The sequence below is a fragment of the Chionomys nivalis genome, chromosome 11 (assembly GCF_950005125.1).
Source record: "Chionomys nivalis chromosome 11, mChiNiv1.1, whole genome shotgun sequence".
NCBI classification, from domain to species: domain Eukaryota; kingdom Metazoa; phylum Chordata; class Mammalia; order Rodentia; family Cricetidae; genus Chionomys; species Chionomys nivalis.
The window spans coordinates 59,711,321-59,737,130 of NC_080096.1; the positions used below are offsets into that span (position 1 = coordinate 59,711,321).

At 43.3% G+C, this 25,810-nt stretch overlaps 1 protein-coding gene across 1 annotated transcript in view; it reads right to left on the reverse strand.

The window, feature by feature from the left end:
• Positions 1-584: 584 nt before the first annotated feature.
• Positions 585-25,810, reverse strand: part of Sh3gl2 (SH3 domain containing GRB2 like 2, endophilin A1) — a 171,179-nt gene continuing 145,953 nt past the window's right edge. The window contains exons 4-9 of the mRNA XM_057785222.1: positions 11,484-11,627; positions 10,517-10,650; positions 8,828-8,986; positions 6,742-6,845; positions 4,505-4,635; positions 585-2,421 (exon numbers count right to left, since the gene is read on the reverse strand). Coding sequence (XP_057641205.1) covers positions 2,222-2,421; positions 4,505-4,635; positions 6,742-6,845; positions 8,828-8,986; positions 10,517-10,650; positions 11,484-11,627 — 872 coding nt within the window. The 3' untranslated portion in view covers positions 585-2,221. The remainder of the gene's footprint in view (positions 2,422-4,504; positions 4,636-6,741; positions 6,846-8,827; positions 8,987-10,516; positions 10,651-11,483; positions 11,628-25,810) is intronic.

Below are 25,810 nucleotides of genomic sequence, written 5' to 3' on the forward strand. Positions count from 1 at the left end.
CTTACTGAGGAGCTAATAGCAGTAGATAATTGCTGGAGAAGGGAGAATCCTTCTTTTTGGAAGGCGTAGGTTCCCCATGCTCCAGTGCATGGTCCCATACCCACACACACACATGGTAACACTAACTGGATTTGAAGGTTTGAAGCTGGTCAAAAGGTATGTTTGGGGACACTTGAGGGGCTGAAGGAGGGACTAGGAGATAGAAATGATATTTTGCTATATACATACATGAAATTAAAAGTAAAGGAATATTAAAAACAAAAAAGCCAAACGTCTAGCCAACATATTTTATTTCCTCTTTTTAACAATATGTTCTTCTGCTTACATCACAATTTGTTAAGTCATGTAACTTTCTTTTCTTCCTCATCCTCTCCCCCTAGTTCATATCCTTCCTAGAATTACTGCTGCCATTGCCTAAAGTAGTTCATCTCTTGTTTCTGGAACTTTTCCTTTATGCAACAAACTGGAGATGAGGTGGGGACCAGGTCTGGATTGGCTGCATTCACAGGCAATGGAGACCACAGGAGTCTTAGTTCACCCACTGTCAGACCAAGGAACTGACAAATAAGGAAGAGGCAGAACCCTCTGTTTCGTCTTCAGCAGCATTTATTGGAAACAGCAATGCTTCCCATGGGTTAGTTCATACATGAAGCAGGAAGATTTGCCTTTCACTCCACATGATCCACTACCGCAAGTGGCACATCAGAAGCAGCACATTAAACCTCAGAGAGAGCCTGTACAGCTAGATAAATAGAACTCTGGGTGCCTAACGGGACTTCCACAACTGAAGGGAGAACAAGAACCAAAACAAAACCCAACACTGATCAGCTTGCACAGCACTGTACACACGAAATGAAGATGCAATAGAAGGGTTAAAGTAATGTCTAAGGTAAGAAAGGGATTTTATTTGCAGCCACATACCTTCAACTGCTAAGCACAAAATCATCTTTATTTGGTCCTCATTGAGGGCAGAACATACACAAATGATGTTCAAGGAACACAAACAAGATAAAAGTGGGAAGGAGCGACAGTCACTATGTCTTGTTCTATGAAGATGTGGGAAATGCTTACTAGTGTTTCTCTCCTATGTCTTTGTGGCGAAGGGACTCAGGAAGTGGACTGATTCCTGGGTAAATAAACAGAGAAGGGAAGACAGCTGTTCCCCCTTCCTGTATTCTTCAGAAATGGGCTATGTATATACACAGCTTCTGTACAGCAAGGAATCTGAGCTTGGACATCAGATTCCTCCCAATTCATCTTGGAGAATTTTCTCTTTTCAGACAATATACAGAATGCTCACCCACTCACTCAGAAATAAATGGAAACCCCCTCCACAGTGCTTGAACAGCAGGGAGGGAAGAAAACTGGCATGTCTCAGAAGTAGGAGTAGATGATAGATAGATGATAGATAGATAGATAGATAGATAGATAGATAGATAGATAGATAGATAGATAGATGATAGATAGATAGATAGATAGATAGATAGATAGATAGATGATAGATAGATAGATATGATGATGATGATGATGATGATAGATAGATAGATAGATAGATAGATAGATAATTATGATGTTGATGATAGATACATAGATAGATAGATAGATAGATAGATAGATAGATAGATGATAGATAGATAGATAGATAGATAGATAGATAGATAGATAGATAGATAGATGTAGGAGAACAAAAGTGCTTTGAACAATTAATACTTCTGCTGAGGGCACCAAAAGCCCAAGTTGCTTAGACCAGCAGACAATTTGCTGGTGGGAGATGTTTTCTCCAACAATTCTGTGACTCACACATTTAGGAAGGAAAAGTGCAACAGAAAGGACTTTCTCCTCTGTACATGGAGAACATGAGACCTTGAGAGGACCCCTGGGTGAGAGACAATATCTTCAATGAGGAGACTTTCTCTGTGTTATGGCTCATGTGTATATTGTCAGAAACCACAGCCGCCTGAGAACTGGGTAAAGAGCAGTTCTGGGACCACTGGCTAGTCTCCGGGTGTTTTAAAGCATAGGCCAGGCCCACTGGCTCTGGAAGATAGAGTCTATCACCGGGTCTCCTGTAGGAGCACACAGGTCAACCCAGGACACGTGTGGGCTTGGTGACTCATCCACTGCGGCCTGCACTCATGATGTGTTGGAAGCGGCATTACCAAAGCAGTGGTTAAACGTAACTATCTGGGTCAGAACGAGGTGAGCCAGCCAGCAAAGGTTCCTAATGGGGCAGAGCAACCAGAATTTCTACATAGTTGATGGGGAAAAAGCCAGACTGGCCGTGAAGCATCCCCTCGTACCAGTTCTCATCAATCTGATTAGTGAGAGTGATGATATCACCCTCTTTAAAGCCCAGTTCCCCTTCATTTTCAGGTTCAAAGTCATACAGGGCTCGGCAGCAGGGCTGATCCATCTGGACACCTGAGAATCAGAGGCAGAGAGAACATTAAGAAGTCACGGGGTATTTAACCAGCGGCACGCACTGCCTGCTCCACCCACCGGGCTTTCTACTGCCTTCCCAGTCACTCATCTCCCTTCTCATCTTCGTCTTCCCTTGGCATCCACTACCAGGGCATATTTGTCTCCTATCAGCTTTCCTATGTTCAGAAAGCTGTTCCTATGTGGAGCTTTATGAGTTGTTGAACATTCTCGGTTGCTATTTCTAGTATTGAAATATTGTTACATGTATTTTTGTAGCAATTATAACAGAGTTCATCAGGTTTATCTTCCTGATAATGCTGAGAGATGAGGAAACAATAGCTTAAGAGTTTATAATTAAATTAAGGTTAATTACAGACATGGCCAAATCCATTCATCTTAGTACTTTTAAATATCATCAGATTCAAAATAGTATAATTAGCTAGAGACAATATACTAAAACCTCAGCTTTCATTCTTTAACAACTCTAGATTATTAAGAATTGCAGTAACAATAGAAAGCCCTAGGCCCAGGGTTTTTCTCTCTGTTGGACCTGGCTTGAGCATTTCATTGACTTCTGCATCCAAAATTATAGTTAACAGAAGTTGCCTTAAATGTTTGTGTCATTAAATGATAAAAGCTTTAAAAATCATAGTCTGTGTTTGGTAAATTGGTGTGTAATAAACACACATGAGTACTGTGTAAGAGCCACAGCCTATAAGAATAATGTAATATATATTGGATAAATTAATGAAAAATGGACTGTATCCTAAAAGGGATCTATTTTAAATGCATAAACATTAATATAGCATGCACACAAATACAAATATAGGAAAGAAAGTACTTATGGGTCCCACACTAGCTCGATGTCTTAAAGGAGAAACAATACAATTTTTTTTTTAATTTATAGAAGTCAGCAAGTAGAAAATTAAATGTATGCCTTGTTTCTGGGTGAGGAGAAGTGCAGTCATAGATAATTCCAATGATGAACTCCAGGACCACTGCTGTCTGGGCCCCACACGGGGCAACACGGGGCACTCCGAGCTATGCACAGAGCTCAGACTTCACCCTCTTCCCCTCTTCACGACGGCATGTTATAAAGAGTTTGCTACTGCAGTAAATCAGTCTCTGGAGACACAGGAGAATGGGATAGAGCTGCACATCCCCAACATCCACACTCAGGGTCAGACGGATTCCTCCTTCTCTAACCTAGACAATTTCACAGCAGGAAATGCCTGAAGAGAAAACCTGGGTCTGATTTGTAAGTGGGTAGTTGGGACTGATAACAGTGGTGGCTGTCATCATGCTGCCCACAGTTCACAGAATGATGGACTGCTCTACAGGAGAGAGTAAACAGAAAACACAGCAGGAGTTGAGACTTGTAATCTATCCATCTACAGATACAATCAGGCAAAGCTTCCTGGAGCTACCGTCTGTGGGTGATAGGGGATGTGTGTGTGTGTGATACAATCAATCAGGCAAAGCTTCCTGGAGCTACCGTCTGTGGGTGATAGGGGATGTGTGTGTGTGAGCACAGCCCAGAGGCATTCCGTCTCCTTAGCAGACTCACAGAAGGAGGGAAGGGAAGGAGAAATCAGGGCATCATTTACAACCGCAGATTGGGGGGTAGGGGTGAAGGACAACTAAGTGTTAGCTGGGCGGTGGTGACATACACCTTTAATCCCAGCACTCAGGAAGCAGAGGCAGGTGGATCTCTGTGAGTCTGAGGCTAGTACATTCTATAAAGTGAGTTCCAGGACAGCCAAGGCTACACAGAGAAACCTTTTCTCTAAAATCCATATGAAGAAAGAAAATATAACTAAGCATCGTGGGAGGTCCTTGATACTAGAACATGAGAGGAAACACAAAGCAAAGAACGTTTCAGAGAGAAGGGAGAGAAGGCGGGATGGTGCGGCAAGGACAGCAATGTCTGTGAGCTGGGCTCCGACCTGACAATCCTTCATGAAGAGCAGCTTGCTGTGCAGCTCTTGTGCAGGGGAAACAACGGGATGCTCTGAATGTTCTCAACATTGTCCGAGTGTGCCCAAGCCCCAGGAAAAGGGATCTGTAGTCTTCCACTGCTTACCTCCAGGTTTGGGTGTGCCTGTGTGGGAGAGACCCCCGTTGGGCTGAGTACTGTCTCCAGTGGCAAACTCTAGGCTCATTCGAGGTTTTGGCTGATATTCCCTTCTGGGCTGAGATGAAGCTTGTCTTATTCTGTACAACAAAGACAAGAGGTGCAGAGAATTATAAAGCCAATTAAAAAGTGAAGGCAACAATTTCCAGGAACTGCCAGGCCCACTTAGAAACCTGCTAGGACCTAGTGGACAATGTACTAAGAACCTTGGTCTCCCCGAGGCATGCAATGTGTTCCTGGGAAGCTTCTCTTTCATCTTGTCCTCATGGTCTCCATCCTTTCTCTCAAGCTCCAACTCCTGCATTCAGAGTAGTTTATGCTAATATGTAGCATGTTAGGGTCAGGGAGATAAATGTGCACAAGACACAGTTGTTGCCCCAAAGCAGCGTGCACTGTAGAGGGGAGAGCAGGCCGCTGACCACTACAGACAATAGTGTTGTTACTCTGGGACCTCCACAAAGAGCTCAGAGTACATGGGGCTCAGGTTAGAGGTGTGGAGAATTCACTTATCCATGAAGAAGGTGAAACATAGTTTTGGGAGGGAGAGCACAGGTCTACAGGAGAATATGTGAAAGAAAGCTATTCCATGCAGGATGTGAGCAGGTTTGGAGGTTGGGTGGGAGGGATGGATGGTCATGGGCAGATAGGAATGAGCAGACAGGGGTCACACTGGGGAAGGAATAAAGACACGAAAGGTAGGGGAAGCCTGTGCATTCTGCCCATCACCAGATCGTTCCCATTTTTAGGTATTCAATAAGACATGTCTATTTAAATTTAAGGTGCGGAATTGAGGGTACGACAGTTCTAGAATTATACCTATTTCAAACATGTTTGATAGGGACAAAAAGAACACATTCCCTTCATTTTCAACAGATGTGAGAGGCACAGAGTGTTGCTGTAGTGTTCCGATAGGTGGGTTTTAAGCCTTTCCATTAGAGATGCTTCAGTGTTAGGCACACATCCACAAAGGTGCATTGAAGATTTTATATCAAAAATAAAATATCAAATGAAGAAGGGAGATTCTAAGGAGAAGGGAAGGCCAGTTAGAACAAAGTGGAAAGCAGGTGACACTTCCTGGATGCAGCACGGGACTGCACTGGACATTCAGGCACGGATCACCCAGGAGAGTTTACTCTGGGCGTGATATTAAAAATAAAGGCTGCTATGTAATCCTTTGATGTAATTATTTAGCAAAAAACAGTCCACCTTTATCTAGCTAAATGAAGAAAGAATAGTAAGGTCCCTGGTTAGCAATAAGGTCACCTAGCTAAACAAAGTATGGTTACTAAGGCTCCTGCTTCACTTCAACATTCTTTTGACTCTATAGTGATACAAACGGGATTCCAGAGCAACAGAACTGCACTCCAAACTCTGGTATTTTCTTAAACTGGTAACATGTAGTGTAATGTCCTCTCATAGTTCCAGGCATCACAAATCCTGCTTCACCACGTAATCACAGAATAGATGACGGACAGGCTTCAGTACATTCAACACTAAGCTATGTTGTTCTGGAGGTGAGGGGTACTAAACCCCTTTTCTTTATGAGAATATAATTCAATCTGATGTTAGTCAAGGCACACCTGTATTATTGTACAGGGTCATAGCATATATCCTTTGAGGCTATACCTCACAACTCAAGAGTCCTGTTCACATAGAGAAACTAGTGCATCTCACTGCGAGGAGACTGAACAGGCACAGGGAAGCAGTCGTCTCTGAAAGCAGACAGCTGTATTATCATTCAAGAAAAACAAGAATGAAAAGACACAGGCTTCCAAACAGGCTATGCTCGCCTGTGTGCTCTGCCCTTGGCCATTACATCATCTTCCTGAGTGCCACAGTGCCGCTCAACTGTTAGGTCCACAGAGCTCCTTCAAAGTGTTCCTATGCGTGGCAGCCATACAGAATATTACTCAGGAAATCCCAGGAGCCATGATCAACAGAATTCTACTGCACCATCCATGGCAGCAAATATATAATTGATACATCAGCATCTCATAAACACAGGATTTGAGTCAGAAGAAAGCAAGACAAGGAACAGTGCAAAATAAAATCAGGCAGTCAGCTCACGGTGCCTGTGCTGGATCAGCCAGGACATGGGCGGAAGCTCATCTCTAAATACTCTTTCTTTTCTGTTTCTCTGCACATCATTTTCCAGCAGTTGAGAACCCCAAGGAAGTGTAACTTACCTTTCCTCCAGCCTGACAGTGACTTGTTGCAGGATCTGTACTGCTTGTTTGTGGTATTCCAGCTGGGCTTGTACAAGGGCAGAGAGCTGGCTCACCTGTTCAATCTGCAGAATGGGGAGATGGCGCTTCAGTTACTAGGCTATGATCTTGGAGCAGTGTACAACATGCAGCCCGGCTGCTGGGGATGCCAATGACTGTGCCACCTGCCATGATCACACATGGATCTTCCGGTTCTAAGTTGATTTAGGATCAGAGAACATCCTTATACTTAGGACCCTGCATGTAGAGCCATACGGAGAAGCAAAGAGTATCCTTGAGAAGGTCTCACTGCTTTCACTAAACAGTTTTGTGCTTAACTATGAACTTTCTGGATAGGATATAGCTTCTTTCACTGAGGTTCTATAAAAGAAAGATTGAATAACTAGAGGACTCTTTGCTTCTTGCCTGCAGCAGCCAACATGAAATCTAAGCATCATTTTACATTCTCATAACTGCTGGTGAAAAAGAGGAAAATTGATTTCTCACTTCGGTACCATGGGATGGAATAAATCTTTTGACCTCTTAGCCTGATCCCAGTGGCATTTAAAGCCAATTATTGAATATTCTAAGTGGCCTAACATTTAGGAGTCTTGTGCTGAGAACTATCTGAGTAGCAGCCTCCAAGCGAAGAAAAGCAATGAACGCCGTCCTAGGAATTTGAGGGTGCAGGGTACAAGGACACACCCTGGAGTGATTAGGTGTCATCTGTAGACATCTCTAGATGATGAGGACTACGTGTGTTCAGCACACCTTCCCTGCCTTTTAAGAGGTAAACCGATTAGGTAATGTGGTGGCTAATTTTGGGTGACAACACGGCTAATTTAAAGGATTCTCAAAAAGCTAGCGAAGCATGATCTCTTGAGCCAGTCAGTGGAGACGCTTCCAGGCTTCCAGACTAGATTTGCATTTGAAACGGAGGATTGTCCGAGAATGAGCTGTGCATAGCTAACATGGTACACTGCCCAGTCCATTAAGGGTCTAAATAAAGCAACTGGCAAAAGAAAGAGATTCAGTCTCCTCTCTCCTGGGGCTGAAGATTCAGTTCCTCTTGCCTTTGGACATCAGAACTTCCAGCTTTCCATCCCTAAGACTTGTTCTCTACCTCTGCTAGGTTCTCTAGCCTTTGGCCACAGAATGAATTAATCCATCACCAGCATTCATTCTTAGCCTTTAGACTCAGCCTGAACAATGTTTCCAATTTTCTGGTTCCCCAACTTCCAGGAGGTATATGAAGGACATATGAGCCTCAATCATCTCCCTAACGGTGAATTTTCTTTTCTTACCTGATCTCTAGTGAAGCATACAACACCTATACTACCTGCATCTATAGCCCTGTGCTTTTCTCTGAAGATTCCTTGCCAATGCAAGTGACGAGTATGGAAAATGCTGCAACCATCACAGCTGAATTGTTGGGTTGGAAGGTGGATATAAACTATGAGAGCAAGCCTGGCTTTTCTGATGCCTACATGTGTGAAAAAAGAAATGACTGTTCAGGTGTCTTTACAGCTGGAAGAACTCAACAGAATTTAATGTCTCAAGCCATGAGAGATAATTCAGTACTCTGAAGATGCCAAAACAACTTTGAAACCACCCCAACCATGCCTGAACATAGTACCTATGCCATAATCATCAATTTCAATTTGTATGACTTTTTCGACAAAAATGCCAACCTCACTTCCATCTTTATAATTTTGGATACAAATTCTCCATACACTTTAGTTGTCGTTCTTAACTTCAGGTAAATGTGTTCTATATTTAAACTATAATTTGTAAGATGCTGGATTTAAAAATGGGTTGTCATAGGCATTCTTTATCTCTGCACTCATTAATATACAAAGTTCTGGTCGAATCAAACCTCCAAGATAAAGAAGGAACTTGCCATTTCTATGTCTACTCTATGACAAATGATTCAAAAGAAGCAAGCATCCATGTGCTCTCATCACTCAGCGTAACCAGACAGGAGCTTGTTACGCGATGTATTTTTCAACGTATCAGTGCTGTGCCTATATGATAAACTTCAGTGAAAACCCAGAGGAGAGTGGCTTACATCCATCTCCAAGAGATTAAACATGCTTGACTCGGCGATTTCTTTAGATTCATCAAATTTCTCCAGGGCCTGGCGAAGTTCTTCATCTGGGATCTTGCCTTGTCGTTTCTTCTTGTAATCAAAGTCCAAGCGCCGGCCTTCCAGCTTTTTCAGGTGATGCTGAAAAAGTAAGGGCAAGAAGATGCTTCAAAAGGGCATCCTATGGAAAAGGTCTGCTCGTGCCTCATTTCCCTTCCATCCTGAGTAGCCTCCAAAATGAGTCTGGCTGTGCTTGATGCTGGATCTCACCAGAGAAACAAAGACACATGCATCAGGAAAGGTACCGTTTCACGGGGTTAACTGCGGACTGACACCATTACAAATAATTCAAAATGAGAACTGAATCATGAAATAACAAGTGTCCTTTTGATTTGGCATTTCTGAGCTAGAGCCAAGTTAAAGTATGCCTCCTCTTCCAAATGACAAGAGGGGGCTGTGAGTATGCATGTCCCACACACTCCTCCTTAAGAAAAGGGTCCACACAAGAGCCTACACGCCATCTTCCTCAAGAGAAAGCAGGGGAAAGTCCCCTTCTCTGAGGTAAACATGGAAGAAAGGAAACTTCTTTTCTGACTAATCTAGTTTACCAGAATCACCTAATGTGTCAATTGAGAATATAGACCCCTGACTACCTGAGTCAGAACACACAGGGCTGAGCCTAGGAATCCACATCTCAGCACAGGCCCCCTTTGACAGAGGTGGTTTTTAGGGGGCAGATGACTTAGCTCTAAACCTCTCCATGGACAGGTGACACAGCTCAGTCACAAATGCAAACTGCAAGTGACCTTGGAAGAGATTTCATCAAATGTTCTCCCCTCAACCTGCTTCAATCCCTACCCACATCATCTGTAGTAAGGTTCCCAGAATTTCTAGGAACTCGGTTAATAAGGGTTTGTTTTTTTCTTAAAGATTAATAGCATTTTTTCCCTTAATAGCTGTAGTATTCCATTACTAATAGAGAAGAAGAGAAAGAACGACTTTCCCTTGTTCCTAGTGTGTATGGACAAGGGAAGAAGATAAAACATTCAGGAGTAGTAAAGCCTGGGAAGCGAGGGACACGTGATATTCCACAGCCCTCCTTGGCCATGTCTCCTATCCTCGGCTCGTGCTCTTATCCTAGCTACCTGGTTTTCTCCTAGGCAGGACTGTTCTTAAAAAGTATTTGAACTCACAGTCAGAGGAAAAGCCAGTTGAATTCATCAGAAATAGCTCAACTGTTCTGTGTGTTTTAGAAAGGGTGGTTATTTCTTCTCAATTCCAACAACAATCATGAAAATGTGTCTAAGAGTGATACAGTAGCTACTTATTCAAGCTAACAGAAAGTACAATTAATATTTAAGGGTCGCATCAGCCCAACCCATCATTCACATTAACAAATATACAAATTCCCAGATAAAGGACTTCTTTAGGTAGAAAAGAAATGGTGTCAATACTGCTTTAACCCGGAAGTTAAACCCAGAGGAGTGGATACAATGCCCAGGGGGAGCAGTGGAGCTGCAGCTGTTAGAGCAGGTTGAAGCCTTCCGTCTTTGGTTCCTTCCATCTTGTGGGGGCTGCTGGGAATTCATGTGCCCATTGCTGTGCAACCCAGTAAGTGCCGCCTGAACAAATGAGAACCTGCGTGGGTCTGGGAAGACAAACTACACAGACCTGAATTTCTCTCAGATCTTTGTCGTGGAGGTTCTGAAGGGGGTCGATGAAGTTCTGCTTCACCTCCATGTCCAAAGAGTCCTTCACCTCCGAGAGCTCCCTCATGGCTTCTCCTACCTCACCAAGAGCCGGACCTGAGAGGGGAAAGTGAAGACATCATGCCATGAAGAACAAAGATGAGGTGTCTTTGCAATAGTGGCCTTCAAGCTGATAATGTAAGGGCTGTCTCTGTCCTATTACCACAGCAGGGACAAAGAGAGAGACCATGAGGCTCTTAAAGTAACAGTGGCTTTTCTATTTCCTGCAGACCATCCTGACAACTAGGTCCCACAGCACTTTCCGGGGAGGAATATACCTCCTTACCAATAACACAATGCTTTACTCTGAGCAGCTTTTGGAAGGCTCTGTCCTCCATGATTAGTGCTAGTTCTCAGCAATATGAGATCAGATACAACTCAACGCTTTCTAGCAGAAGCAGACACCAAGCATGGAGAACTAGGGTCCAGAAAGACCCCACATCAATGGGGAGGGCTGAAGGGAGAAGGTGCTTAGGGCTCTGAGAGCCAGAGGAGAAAGCAGATGAAATAAATGGTATTTGGCCTGGGGCAGTAGAATCAGGTACCACATACAAATGAGCAGCGGATTAATCAGAGAAAGCCCAGGTGGCAGGGTGGCAAATCATGCTGATTGTGACTGCTCACTCTGTCTGCAAACCCAGCTCCTGCCAGATATACCCAGCAAAGTGCCAAGACATCTGGGCATGTCTGCCAAAACGGTTGTCAAGGCTGGGGTCCCTTTAGAGGAAGAGGACAAAAGCCCTTAGACAAATCACTTTAGATATTAGCCTTCATGTGTAAAATCTGAACGTGAGAATTAAAATATAAAATAGCTGGATAATGATCTCTAGAGTCGCTTCTTCTCAGCACTGTAACCTCCAGGGGGAGCTACAATGACAAAGGCTATTTACCAAAGTTGCAATCATCACCCAGCTCCCTGCCGAACTTGAGCATGGCCTCTGCCAACAGTGCTTCCGCCTGAGGATAGCCTGGCCCCTTCTCCTGGCCACGGATTTTTGACATGGTGTTGATCATGCTGAGCTTCGCTCTGGAGGCTTAAGAAAAAGACAGAAGACCCTTTAGATGCAAACAACACCACATGATAGGAACAGGCCTGACAGGACAACTCAGCCTCAAACCAGCCTGCATACCCTCTCAGCTCGTAAGGCTGCACCTTCCCTGGGCTAACAGTCTTTGCATTACAATACGTGAGAAACTGAATATGCAACTCTAATCTTTCCCTTAAAATCCAAGCAGAATTTCATAGCAAGGCAAAGCACTGGTCTCCATGAGGTAGCACCATGGACTCGGATGCTGTCCCCCATCTTCCCATCCTCACTGCAGTGACTCTGGAGGCTTGGCTGGCTATAAAGAACATTCTGGAAATACCTGGACTATATGCTCATCTCCAAGTTTTGTTCCTGTTTAATATCTCAACTCAAGGAGTCTGGGTTAAGATAAGGAATGATGGTGAACTCGAGAAGTGTGGACCTGGACTTCGTTTTACTTACAACATGTATAAAATAAAACAATTTTCAAAGTCGTTTCTCAACTAAGAATAAAATACCATATTCATTAAAATATCTAATTACTTATCTTAAACATTTCAGCTGACGATTGATTTGGACTCTCAAAGATTACATCTCGATTCTTTTTCTATTTTTACTTTTACAGGAAGGTGCCTAGAAAGTAGCCCCAGTTTTAGTGGAGGAGTGTTTTAGGAACATACTACTGAAGACTAAGATTTGACTGGCTCTAGGTGTATTACTCATTATCAGAGTTGATTATACATTAACCTTGGATTGCTTCCACAGTGATAGCTGCACAAAAACCCTCGAGGAAATCACAGCTGAAAGTCAAAGTACTTCTAGCATTTGGAGACTAATATTTGACCTTAAACATACAGTTCAAATACGCTTTTATTTACACTTTGGGCTTCCAAGGCATAGAGTGGTAGTGAGAAAAGTTATCCGTATTGACAAAGGTCATGGTGACCTGAAGACAAAGTCTGTCATAAGAGCAATTAGAGAGAAGTGTTTGTACTACAGTGAGTCACCGAGACAGGGCCCACAGGGAGGGGCATTGCAAAGGAAAGTACCCATAGGAAAGCATCATTGAGCTTTGAACCATATAGCATGCAGCAGCAAGGTCACATGTAAAGCTGGACACCACCACAAAACACAAAATTTTTCTTTTATTTACCTCAAGCTTTTATAGAAAAGTATATAAAGCATGTTAAATTTGAGGAAGTTGAAGTGCTTCATTGGAGCAGACCTGCTCAGCCTTAGTGCAGGCAGCCAGGGCTGAGACCCAGGAGAGGAATCCTGCTGCATGGCATTCACAACAGAGGAAGGAGTCAGCGAGAGGGTTGCAACTGCTGAGTGCTGCATCAGTGCTAGGACAGACACTAGACAGCCTGCATGAGATGCAGCAGCTGAGTGCTGCATCAGTGCTAGGACAGACACTAGACAGTCTGCATGAGATGCAGCACCAACAACACACACAAAAGGGAAATGGCGGACCCCAGAACATAAAGACAGGGTGAACAGAGAGAAAGAAGGAAAGTGGACAGTAGAGAGTCACAGCAATAATATCCTAAGAGGTGGTCATACCACCTCATCTTGCCTTGTCCATGTTGAACACCTTTTATGAACATTGGTTATTGATTTAGAACTATGCTTTGGTTTTATTAAGATCTGCTTTTCATAAGTAATGTTAAAGAGTTTGATATGTTGCTGCCGACTTTCAAATTCTTTTTGAATGTTGTTAAATTGTATGGGGCTTTAGTATTTTACTAACTACTTAATTAGTTCTACATCTTCAGGAAAAGGAAGAAAGCCATAAGATTTTATTTCTTCAAAATCGCTAAAGACTTCTACATCCTCATGTTTGAAGAAACTGTCTTTTATATTCATTTACGGACTTACTGAATTCTTAAGAACCTTGGATCGATAAAATGTGTGTCCCTGAAAAATCTCAGACTGCTAAACTACCACCCTGCAATGTCAGCACAATTGTTTGGAAATGCTTTTCTAAAATAGTGATAAAAAAAAAAAAAAAACCTGACAACGAACCTAGGAAACACGAAGAGAAGTCATTCAAAGCCTTATAATGTTATCCCTGCCTGGTTGCTGCACCCAATTATTTATGAGTCTGGAACCCTAAATTATTTCTCCACTAAGCAGACCTGACTCCTCTCCTTCATACTCTCTCCCCCTCTTAACTCCCCCACCATCCTCCTAGTTCGAGGAAGCAGACTCCCAATACCATTCTCTCTCCTGATCTATGAAAGCAGGACCTGCTATGGCAGCAAGTCTATCTCCCAGCCAATGCCAGTACAAAACAGCATGTGCTTAACACGCCGGTTATCACAGTGTTAACTCATTTGCTGTAGGCATGGCCCAATGGGCAGCCCTTTGGGAGAAGACAAAACGTGACAACAATTTTCCCTGACCAGACAGCTCTGGTGCTCTGGTTCCCATGAAGGAGATCTTTCTAAGGTGTAACAGAGAGGGAAAAGAGAAAGGGTATGGGGGTCCAGGAGATTTCTTTTAAGAAAAGAATAGCTGACCATGCTGAAGGTAGGATTCATACAGAGAAGCCAATAGCTGGGTTTGTAGCTGGGTGAGGTGTGTGGATGTGTCTCCAGAATGAGAAATCTACTGAAAACAGAACACAAGGACTATGGCCCACACAGGGGTCACCAGAAGGAACCGTAGGACCCCAACTACAGACAAGAAAAGATGGGCTACACACCAAATGAGAAATAATAGTCACCATATGTACCCATTAGCTGGTATGGTGTGGATATGGATCGTGTTACTCCTCTCAAATGTTAAGGGACTGGTCCCCAAGATGGTACTATTGCCCTCACCCAGTCTCTCCTCTTGTCTGGATTGTATGCTCATTTGTTCCAGTACATGATCCTACCATAGATCTATCATTCTCTGCGGTCTTCATAGGCCAATCTAATGGAGCCCATGTCTTCATGGACGCTGAGCTAAGCAAACCTGTATTTGTTTCGCAGGTGCCCAGTGTCCACTATATCATTATAATCATACAAAGCCGGCTTTACCAGCCTGTGTCCTCTATTTCTCAAGAGAGAAGCCAACAGCCGGGTTTGTAGCCTTTGAAGGGCGAGGTGTGTGGATGTGTCTGCAAAATAAGAAATCTAGTGAAAACAGAACACAGGGACTGCGGCCCACACAGGGGTCACCAGAAGGAACCGTAGGACCCCAACTTCGAACAAGAAAAGATGGGCTACACACAAAATGAAAAGAGACATTAGAAAAACTGGAGCAATAAATTGAAATGTATTTCAGAAAATATTAAGAAATTAACTTTCAATTAACAATGACATAGAAAGGTCCAACAGTGACGTTTTCAAATGACACCATCAAGGTTTCGATTCTTATTTCTTTACCCAAATTAATTAAGGAGGCAAGAGGCATTTCACTAAAGAAAAGTCTAAATCAAGAAAAGGGATAGGAACAAAATCTAGGAAATAGAAAATGCAATACAGGGAAACACACATACAACACATGACAACAAAGCGCCCTCCAGGAGGCCGTGTGTCAGGAGCCCCCATAGCTGTGCCACGTGTGGCTCCAGAGTAGGACAGACTAAGGCTGACGTGGGCCTGCTCCCCGTGGTCCCCAGTGGGCTCTAACAAACAACGACATAAACACACTGAGAAAGTCATAGGGATAGACACAATCATGGGAGGGCAGGCAAGGAACAGACAGTTTTCACCTTCTGACATGGGAATCGGCAAGAAGACAGCTAAAGCTGGGAGGAGGAAACAGGCTCAATTCAGACCTTAATTCATGACTGGAGATAGAAACCAAACAACCAATGAAAGAAAACACCCAAAACCCAAACAAACAAACAAAACAAGACACCCAAAACCCAAACCAAAAAACAAAACAAAAAAACCCCAAATCAAACCAAAAACCAAAACAAAACATCCAAAACCCAAACAAAACATAACAAAAAACCCAAAATCAAAACCAAAAACCAAACAAAGCATCCAAAACCCAAAACAAAACAAAAAACCCAAAACCAAAAGCTTTTAAAAAGCAAAACAAAGAAGAACAGTCAAGAGTCTTTAAAATGCTGGTTTTCAGTAGCAGAAATGGGGACAGGGTCTAAACCCTGAGGGTAACTGGAAGTTTTTTTCATACAGTACTTTTTGTGTGAAGTAACTTTAAATAACATGTTCATAAATTATTTTCCTATAAAAGAAGAAATTAATTACAACTACTTCCCAGCCCCCGACCCCAACCCCCAGGAGAACAATTTAGTCATTATCTAGTGGTTGTGGTGGATGAATAGCGATCTGACAGGCAAGCCATGGGTAACTTTGAGGGCCTTCCAAGTGTGACTATAGCAAGTGTTCACTAGCTTAGTGGGCCAGGAGAGAAAAGTTAATGAGGATTGACATGTAAAATGGGATCAGAAAACAGCATCAAAGGAAGAGACTTGGTGGATCTAAGTGAGGCGATTTTTCTGGAAAGACATTTATTGGGTAAATGGCAAGAGCAAAACAGAAAATTAGGATGACCATGAAAGGATGAGCAACAGCTCTGCTGCTGTGATGCCAGCACAGAGAACAGCTTCGTTCCTAACTCAAAATCTCTCTACCTTTGAAAGAATACAAATGGGAGAATCTGGATTGCTACCAACTCCTAGGGTGAGCCCTATACAGCCTCTAGGCTCCTGCTGAGCTTTCTAATTCTGGGCACAGCTAAAGGGAAACCCAGGCTCCACACTGAGCAATGCAGTTCTAGGCTGGCTCTGCCTGCAGTTCTCTGGTCAGAAGCAGTGTCCCTGGGAGTCACGGCTTAGCCATCCTAACTCTGCCTGTCCACCAAAGCAGAAACTAGGAAACTAGCAGGGAAAGCTCAACCGTCTTACATCTATTGTCTTACATTTAATTTTTATGTCTTAATCCAAACAAACAACCAGGAAGTCAGATCCTTATCAGATCTTGCCTTCTTTCATGGGAAGCTGTGAACTTTGAACTACTTTGAAGCTTTGAACTCTTGAAGACATTGGGAGAAGGCCAGGGTGTACATCTTTCTAGCATGTATCCTGAAGATGATCTCATTCAGCAGGCTGTTATCAACATTCAATGATAAGGAGCACACCGTCTAAGCACAGGTCAGCAGCCTGGATTAGATGGAAGAGCTCTTTCTCCCCCTTCCCGCCCGGGCCAGGCTCTTCTGCTGTGAGAGCTGCAATGCTCTCAGGACACACTGTGGTCGTGCAGGGAACTGTGTTTCATGGAGTCCCTTTCCCTGAACATTTCCACCTGCCCAGAGAGGACTGGTCCACAGCGAGAGTTTGCAAAATGTGAGTGGGGAAGACAAAGTATCAATAGGACAGCAGGAAAGCAGTCATTGGTTGGAGGGGTGAGGGGCGGGGACAAGGGTGTTTTCTTCCCTCTGTGGGTTAAATCACTTCACTGAAAAGTTTCAAACGTTCCTCTGACTGCTTTATTTAGAAGCTTCCCTTTTCAAGTGTCTGCCAGCTTCCCTCTGTGCCGTGAAATGAAGCATGAGGATGATAGACTCGACTCCCTGCGGTGCGTGCTCTGATGGGCAGCTGGCTGGAGATCAGGAGCACTGTGGGTGGCCTGGCTGGCATTTCCCTCATGGGGCATTAGGGTCCACAGTTGCCAGGCCTCGGTCTTAGGACTTCCTTCCTAACCACAGTTAGGATGTAGAATCCCACATCCTTCCTGCTTAGTCCACGAGGGAGGCAGTCACCCCACACTTCCCTAGGGAGTACCACTTTTGAGGCACGCTATGAAAATCAGCTTAATCACAAAAACTGGGCAATCTTTGTGAATCAGGAAACAAACTCCCATTTCCCCCAACCACGCAGACAGTCCACAAGCTGAATGATGAGTCCTAGATCAAAAGAACCAAGACCACAGATCAATTTAAAGTGGTAGGTCAGTAGTGTGGCCACTCAAGGGCAGTTGTTCTCACCCTGTGACCCTTACGACAAACTTCTACTTCTAGAAATATTTATGTTTTGATTTATTACAGTAGCAAAATTACAGTTATGAAGTAGCAACACAAATAATTTATGGTTGGAGACCACCACAAAACGAGGAGCTGTGTTAAAGGGTCACAGCATTAGGAAGGTTGAGAACCAGGGCTCTAGAGGCTGAGGCCTGCAGGCTGAGTGAGTCAGAGGCCAGCTGAGGACACAGGGGTCGAGGGCAGCCTGGGCACAGAGCAGCACCCTTTCTCACAGGCACCAAATAATTCAGTCATCCAGTCATTTCCAAGATCACACCGGAAGGATTTGTGTATCTCCCGTATAGTAAAGTTTGGAATTTCACCACTAGATTGGTTATTTACCAAAAATGGAATACTTTGAAGGAGTCCCCTGCAATGATAAATGACAGAGTATTTGTTAGGCACCTACTCTGTGAGGGCCCACACTGTAAAGCCACACCACAGAGAAGAACACAGAGACGAACACAGTCTTTAAAACAGCAAGGCTGGGAGGCTCCTGAAGCAAGTGCTACTGAGATGGGCTTCTCGAAAGAGAACTTAAAAGGCAGAGTTAGAGAATCCATCCTGTGATCTGCACAGAAGAGCCAGGCCCAAGAAACAGATGCTCCAGGAACTCCAGGTGAGCGAGCAGAACTCTCAGGTACCGCTCTGGGGGAAGAGCAAATTTGGATACGAATGTGCCAATATTGACTACATCTGAGCCCAGTTCTGTGACTCCGCCTCTTTGGGTATTTCCCCCAGAAATGTGTCCATGGACAACACAGATGTACACAGATGTGCTAGACAGTTTTCCTGAAGAGCCACTGCGGAAAGCAATTTGAGTTTTCTCAAACAGTTTAAAGCGGAACCATGACACAGCCAGCTGTTTCAGTCCTGCACATCCTGCTACAGAGACGCACACACCCCATGCTTTAGCTGCTCTGTTCACTAGAGCTAGGAAACAGAAACAACCGAGGTGTCCGTCAACAGGTGACTGGAAAACGAAACCCACGAAAGATATAAAATAGAATAAGATTTAACTCTAAAGAAAATGACATCACAAAACTTTCAGAAAATAGATATACTTAGAATGTATAATACAAATTAAGGTCACCCAGTCTTGAGGTGGGGGGAGAAGCATGTTGTCCCTGATATGTGGATCCTAGCCTATAATATGTACATGTATATAACTGAACATGTATGTGTGGGTATAGGAGAACATTTGGGCGTGAGATCAAGAGAGGGGAATTAAGAAGGGAAAATGCCTACAAGTGAATTCACATTAATAGTGTGCTCTGTCTAGGTCTTCTGAACACTCCCTCAGTGGACAACACATTCTCAATGCAGAAGTGGGCAGTGTCCACCTGTGACTCCATGGGAGGGCTGTTCCAGACCAGGAGATTCATTTAAAATTTTTTTCATTTAATATTCCTGTAGCATGTAGTTTGTTATAAGCACTACTAAGCTTAGTTCATCTTATTCTTAAATAGCTATTAATTTATAGAATATGAAGTTTTTAGAAGTATGTTTAAAATACCATAACTGTGAAAACTCTGAGAATACTGTGGAATAAGGATATATTGTTCTTGAATCTCAAAATAGCTAAAAGTTAAAGCTAGGTTTACACTTGTTCTCAAGATTGACTTCCTTTTATCCACTGTGATATCGAGTGAAAACATATTGACAAGGCATCTGGCACAGCAAGGACAAAGACAAAGAGTCCTTGCCCTTGGCTCATGTTTATGAGCATCAGAGATACTCTAGGGTAGAGCAGGTGGCTGGCCAACTCATTTCCTGAGGCACATCTTCATGTTCTGATTGTTAGGAGAAACATGTTAGACTTAGCCATCTACTGGAAAAGAAGAAGGAGGTGGAACACATTTTCTAGACATTTCCATAGCCTGTACTGATGCCTTTCTTCTCCAGCTCTCCCTCACAAAAGCCAGGCGTCATTACTCCACAGAGGAGAGATCTTTAGCAAGACTGTGCTGGCAGACTGTAGGGCTATTCACCAATGCTACTGTCTGGACTAGACACAGAAAGATCTTTAAAGTATCTTCTAAAAGCAGAATATCAGAAGCACATTTCATTCTGTGGCTATCATTCAGAGGTACCTACTCTTTGGTTGGAAGCATCACCCCAGCCCCCTGGCATCCATATATACAATGGATATGTTTATATAAGGTCTGGAATGTTTGGCTGGGGGTCCAGTCCCCTCCCCTGGGAGTGGCCACAGTCTAGACCCCACCTCCAAGAAATCCCACCAAAATGGTGACCCTACTCAGGGAGGGTTAAGACCACTCCCATAGGCTATTTAAACTGCTCCCCAGAGAACGAACACATGGTCATTCTGTTTCTCCTTTCCCCTCTCCATGTTTTCCTAGGGACCACCCAGGAGTGGTGGCATCCATTAAACCTGGGCCTTTTCTAATTCTGTCTGATCTGGTTTGATTTGGATTACTGCATTCGTGGAGAGGCTTGTTGGCTGGAAAAACACTTATCACCTACTATACACAGTTCACATATAACATCTTTTTAATCCTTGCAATAGCCCATCAGACAGGTTTTCTTTGTCTGTTTTATAGAGAAACAGAGAAGCTTGACAGACCAAATGGAATCTACTCCTAGAACACAAACCTTTTCTGTTTCCTGTGGAATATTATCCAACCTCAAAAAGACAGAGAATCTTACGCGTGCTGTACCATGGATAAGCCTTAAAGACATCATAAGCAAAATGAGCGAGTAGCAAAAAGGAAGAAACTACATGAATTCAGTCACACGGACTCTTAAGAGCACATGAAGTTACAGCGCCAGGATGTAGAATGACAGTTGTCAGAGATCAAGGAGTTATTATTCAATGGGAATATTTTTATTTTCCCACATGAAAAGGGTTATGGGGGTAGACCACGGTGATGACAGTACTGAAATGTATGCTTAAATTTAATTAAGATGACTTAGGTCATCTGCATTTTACCACAACAAAAGTCCTTAATTTTGAATTGATGTTATTTAGAGCTTTATTCATTTTCATTGTTATGTGTATGGATGTGTGTTTTGTTTTGCATGTACTAAGTCTATGCAACGCACGTGTTTGGTGCCCTTGGTTGCCAGAAGAGGGCATCGGATCTCCTGAACTGGAGTTACATAGTTGTGAGCTGCCACTGGTTGCTGAGAACTGGACCCATATCTTCCATAAGAGCAGTAGGCTCTCTTAACCATTGAGCCATCTCCTAGTCCCTTAATTTTGAATTATTTTAATTAAAATTGTAAAGTATAAATCTGCAATTCACACAATTACACCTGGGCTCCATACTCTGAATCAAATCTTTGCACATGTGTCGTGATGGAAATACCCAACAACCATATGGAAGAATTGCAGGAACCAATAATTCTAAACTTCCCTCCTCTGATGCTCCCAGAACTGTGAGTGTGGCGTTCATCGCCCTCAGTTTGCACACTCCTGAGGAGTGAATAACTACAAAGATACAGACAGCCGGGAAGGCTTAGGTGAAGCTCCTGGCAGTGGATGGTTACTTTATTGATCACATGCTGTGCAGAACTGAGGAGAGAGAAGAGGTCTGCTTGCATCTTGTTTAAGGAGGTGACTCAAGTGCTGGAACATGCTACTTTTGACCCAACAACTGCATTTATGTAACGCCACTCCCTGAGGTGACAGTGCTCTTCTAGCCCTGAGTGGGAAGCAGCAGGGTGGTATTTTAAGACACTGTGCTGTGGTACACTCAGCAGCTGTAGGAACTTCGTGACGCAAACAGCAAATATTTCCCAACTCAGGACTAGATGCTGCAAGGAGCCAACAAAGATCTCACAGCATGCCCTGGGAAAGCAAGCAATTGCTCCCCAAGAGCATAAAATGCTTCGTACAATTTCTTAAAAACACACACAAGCATCACATCACTAACATTAGGAGTCTGCTTAAGTGGATTTTTAGAGGAAAGAGTGGCATTGGTGCTATGACACTGGTGGGGGACGGCCCGAGACTGAACTTTCCTCAGACCCTGCCTCACGTCTCCAAACACAGGAGAATCTCCAGCCTCAGCACAGGACGGGCTGTCTTTTATCTCGTCAGCATTGAGGACACTTCATAAGCTGAATGCAGTAAGAGGCGCTCCAGTCTACCTCAGCTGTTCTGTGCTCTAAGGTAAGGGGGAACTAAACTCAATAGTAGGGAGTGGTCCAACAACCTCAAGAGTGATGGCTGGGAAACTCCACACAGGACACACTGACTGCATCAAAGTTTCTGTAACAGAGAGAATCCCCAAACTTGTCTACTTTAACGATGTTTGTTCTTGGTCAGTTGGGGTCAGTTAGCTGCTGGAAAAGATGCCTAGACAATTAGCAACTTGCAATATTTTTCCCAACGATTTTGTAAAATTAGGAAAGACATCCAGTCTTTTCAATAAATAAATATAATATACTGCCCATCTCCAGATATGTTTTTTTCATTATTGTATTTATTCTCAGAAGAATTATCCCTCTGAAATTTAACACTTGCTCATAATTGTATAGGGGAATTTTTCCTTCATATGTTTTTTTTAATTCTCTTTTAATTAAAATTTCCGCCTCCTCCCCATTTCCCATTTCCCTCCCCCTCCTTCCACATATTGCCCCCTACCCCCACTCCCCTCCCCCTATCCCCACTCCTCTTCTTCTCCCCCCACTCCATTCCCCCTCCCTCTCGATACTGAAGAGCAGTCCAAATTCCCTGCCCTGAGGGAAGACCAAGGTCCTCCCACTTCTACCTAGGTCCAGGAAGGTGAGCATCCAAACAGGCTAAGCTCCCACAAAGCTAGTTCATGTATTAGGATAGAAACCCAGTGCCATTGTCCTTGGCTTCTCATCAGCCTTCATTGTCCACCATGTTCAGAGAGTCCAGTTTCAACCCATGCTTATTCAGTCCCAGACCAGCTGGCCTTGGTGGGCTCCCAATAGATCAGTTCCAAGACAAAGGCCTTCATATGTTTTGAATCACTTCTCTGTGTCAAGAGTTAGGAAAGTAAAATCTCTGTCTGTGAGTAAATACACATCCCTTACTCATTAAGAGAAGGCCTAATGCTGTATATTCCCTCATACACACATGTAGACATACAGAGGCAAAGAAGCAAAGGATTAGCCCTCCTGCCCAACAGAAAATTAATGTGCTGTCCAACCAACCATTTGGTTAAATGGGTGCCAAATGACATATAATTCATGCTCAGTTCCACTACCAACAAATACCTGATTATCATGATTTAATATTTATTAATTATTCATCTTTGGAAGGAGAAGACTAAAAAGAACAGCCTGTGGGAAGAAATACAATTTTAATATAAAATTATCCCATGGATTAATGAAGCATTTAAAAATTCATGCAGCATGCTTTTACTTCCACAGGTAATATTCTGTGAGAAATGAAATTATTAAAAAAAAAAAACCCTCAACAGAAATCCAATACCCCCAATTGAATACCTCGGATTTCAAGCATGCTGCATAAACAGTGCACATGCATCAGGAAAAGCTCCTCTGCAGAACAGCAAGTGTCTGCTCTGCATAATAATTCCTATGCGTGAGCTGCTTCTTCCACCGGGGAGCTTGGAAATTTATATTGTATTGTAACATTCGGGTCAGAGCAACTGCTCCATGAAAACTGAAAAGGCCTCTGGCACAGAAATTATGGCAAGACTAGAAAGACCCCACGCTGTCATCTGGCCACGGCTGTCCACCTAGTAGAGGGGACACCGCCACTGAATCAGTAAGAAGGGAATTTTCAGGAGATTAAGATATTTAAAACTGTCTTGATGGGAATCTGATTGTTCATTTCTTTATTGAAAGGAAAGAAAACCCTAAAATACACAAACCAAGGAGCTAAATATCAAATCTTTATCAAACTTTTGTTTTGCCCACCCATATTCTAGAACTGATGTTTACATAAAGAGAAAATGCACGTGACACATGCTGTGTGTATCTGTGGGTCTGATAATCCGAGAAAGAGGAAGACTTCTTCCACCTGCCCCTTGTGGAGAGGCTGTAAATCATCAGCCAGCCATGATTCATAACTCACGTCGTCACTTCCAAGCGCCGACTGGCTGCCCGTGCCTGCCATGAGCCCAGGGAATGCAGCTGGAGTGAGATAGGTACAGGACCTGAAAGAGCTGTCACTGGGCATGATGGCGGGAAATGGGTGGTTCAGCTGGGCAGTGGGGGCATGATGGAAGGGAATGGGTGGTTCAGCCGGGCCGGGTGGGGGGCCTTATAAGCCAGTTTAATTCTAAAAGCATGAGAAACAATTTAATGTTTTATGTAACATAATAGCATCAGATTTGCCATGTTCAAATGCCACTCTGGTGGAGGTCAGGGATGTAGAAGGACCTTCATAAAGTATCTTCATGAATTCCTGAAATTGAACAAGCTCTCATTCATAGCCTTTTCTATAAGAACTGGGCTTAAAGGATATAAATGTTCTGAGAGTCTCGAACTGTAAGGTGTGAAAGCAACACGGAGGCTGGTGCTCTTTAAATACCCGTGGAGTGGAACTTCCCAAGATTCCATTATCCTGTCTATAAGAATCTGTTCATTGGCCCCAGTCACAATCCTCACCTAACTCAAGCGAGAACGTGTACATTCAGTACTAATGTCCAGACTCCGGTGGGTTAATCCAGCTTTAGTTCCTATGATGCTGAGTAGGGATCAGATATAGACAAGTTGGGGATTCTCTCTGTTTTGCTATGCAAAAGCACTGTGTACTCTGGGTATTGGTTAAACTCCTGTGTCTCCTTCCAGAGGACAACCAGCTGGCTTTCAATTGTCATCATAATGATAACTAGCCACCTTTTAGGAACTCCGTGCGATGCCTGTTTCCAGGACAAAAAAAATCAGAGGAAGCAAACCCTCTCTGTCATATATTATCAATATTAATTGTTTAAATTATATAGAATTATTACATGATATTTTGTTTGGTTCTAAATTCCTTGGTGTTGCATTTATTTGCATGTTTATGTTATCTACTCATAAATAACTGCTTTTCTAGAGAAAATGTGAATTTTCCTGAGTTTCTTTTCTAGGTGGCATTTGTCCATTCAATTCTCAGAGTCATAAAACAATTACAATGACAAATATCAACACTATTATGATGTGTTTCTAAAAATTTCATTTGCTCCAATTACCTCTTTTGATCTATCATCAAAACAACAAAACAGCACAATCTCACAAGCTATTTCTTTTCTGAATTCCCATGGTACATACACTAAAAGCAAAGGACCTCCTGCACTCAAATGAAGTACGAGCATCCTTCTCAGAAGCAGAATCATGCATGAATGGCCCTGGGCTTGGGAGGCAGTCAGACCTGGGTTCCCATTCTAGATTTATGTATCCTAGATATGTGAGCTAGTGTGGTGGTTTGAATAGGAAAGGACCCCACAGGCTCATATATTTGGATGTTCTCCATTACCAGAAAGTAGAACTGCTTGAGAAAAACTAGAAGGATTAGGAAGTGTAGATTTGTTGGAGTGAGTGTGGCCTTACTGGAGGAAGTGTGTTATTAGTGGTTGTTAGGGGTGGGCTTTGAGGTTTCAAAAGCCCAAGTCAGACCCAGTCTTCTCTCTCTGTCTCTCTCTTGCTCTCTCTCTCTGTCATGCTCTCTCTGTCCCTCTCTGTCTGTCTCTTTCTTGCTCTCTCTCTCTGTCTCTCTCTCTCTTCCTCCCTCCCTCGCTTCCCCTCTGTCTGCCGTTTCCAGATTAATATGTAAAGCTCTCAGCTACTGCTCCAGTGCCATGCCTGTCTGCTTCCTCCCATTATGATCATGGACTAACCCTCTGAAACTATAAGCAAGCTTCCAATTAAATGCTATCTTTTATGAGTTGTCTTGGTCAATGTCAGACTTGTCTCTTCGGAGCAGTACAATAGTAACTAAGACACCTGGTCATTTCTTAAACACCTTGGCCTAGCTTTTATTTTGTTTTTCTGGGGTGGGGGGGGGGGAGGGAATCAAGCCTACCCAGCAATATCACATTCTGGCACTACTATTGCAATTTACCACAGAATTGATTGGTTTCAAACAGTGGAATTTATTCTCTTACCACAGGATGCCAGAGATCTGAACTCAAACTGTTGAGAGGGTTGGTCCCCTGTGAAGGTTTTATGGGAGACCCTCAACTCTTCTGCATGGTGTGGCTCCTGGAACTTCCTGGCTTCTGACAGCATAATTCCAATGTTTAGTCTTCACTTGTTCATGT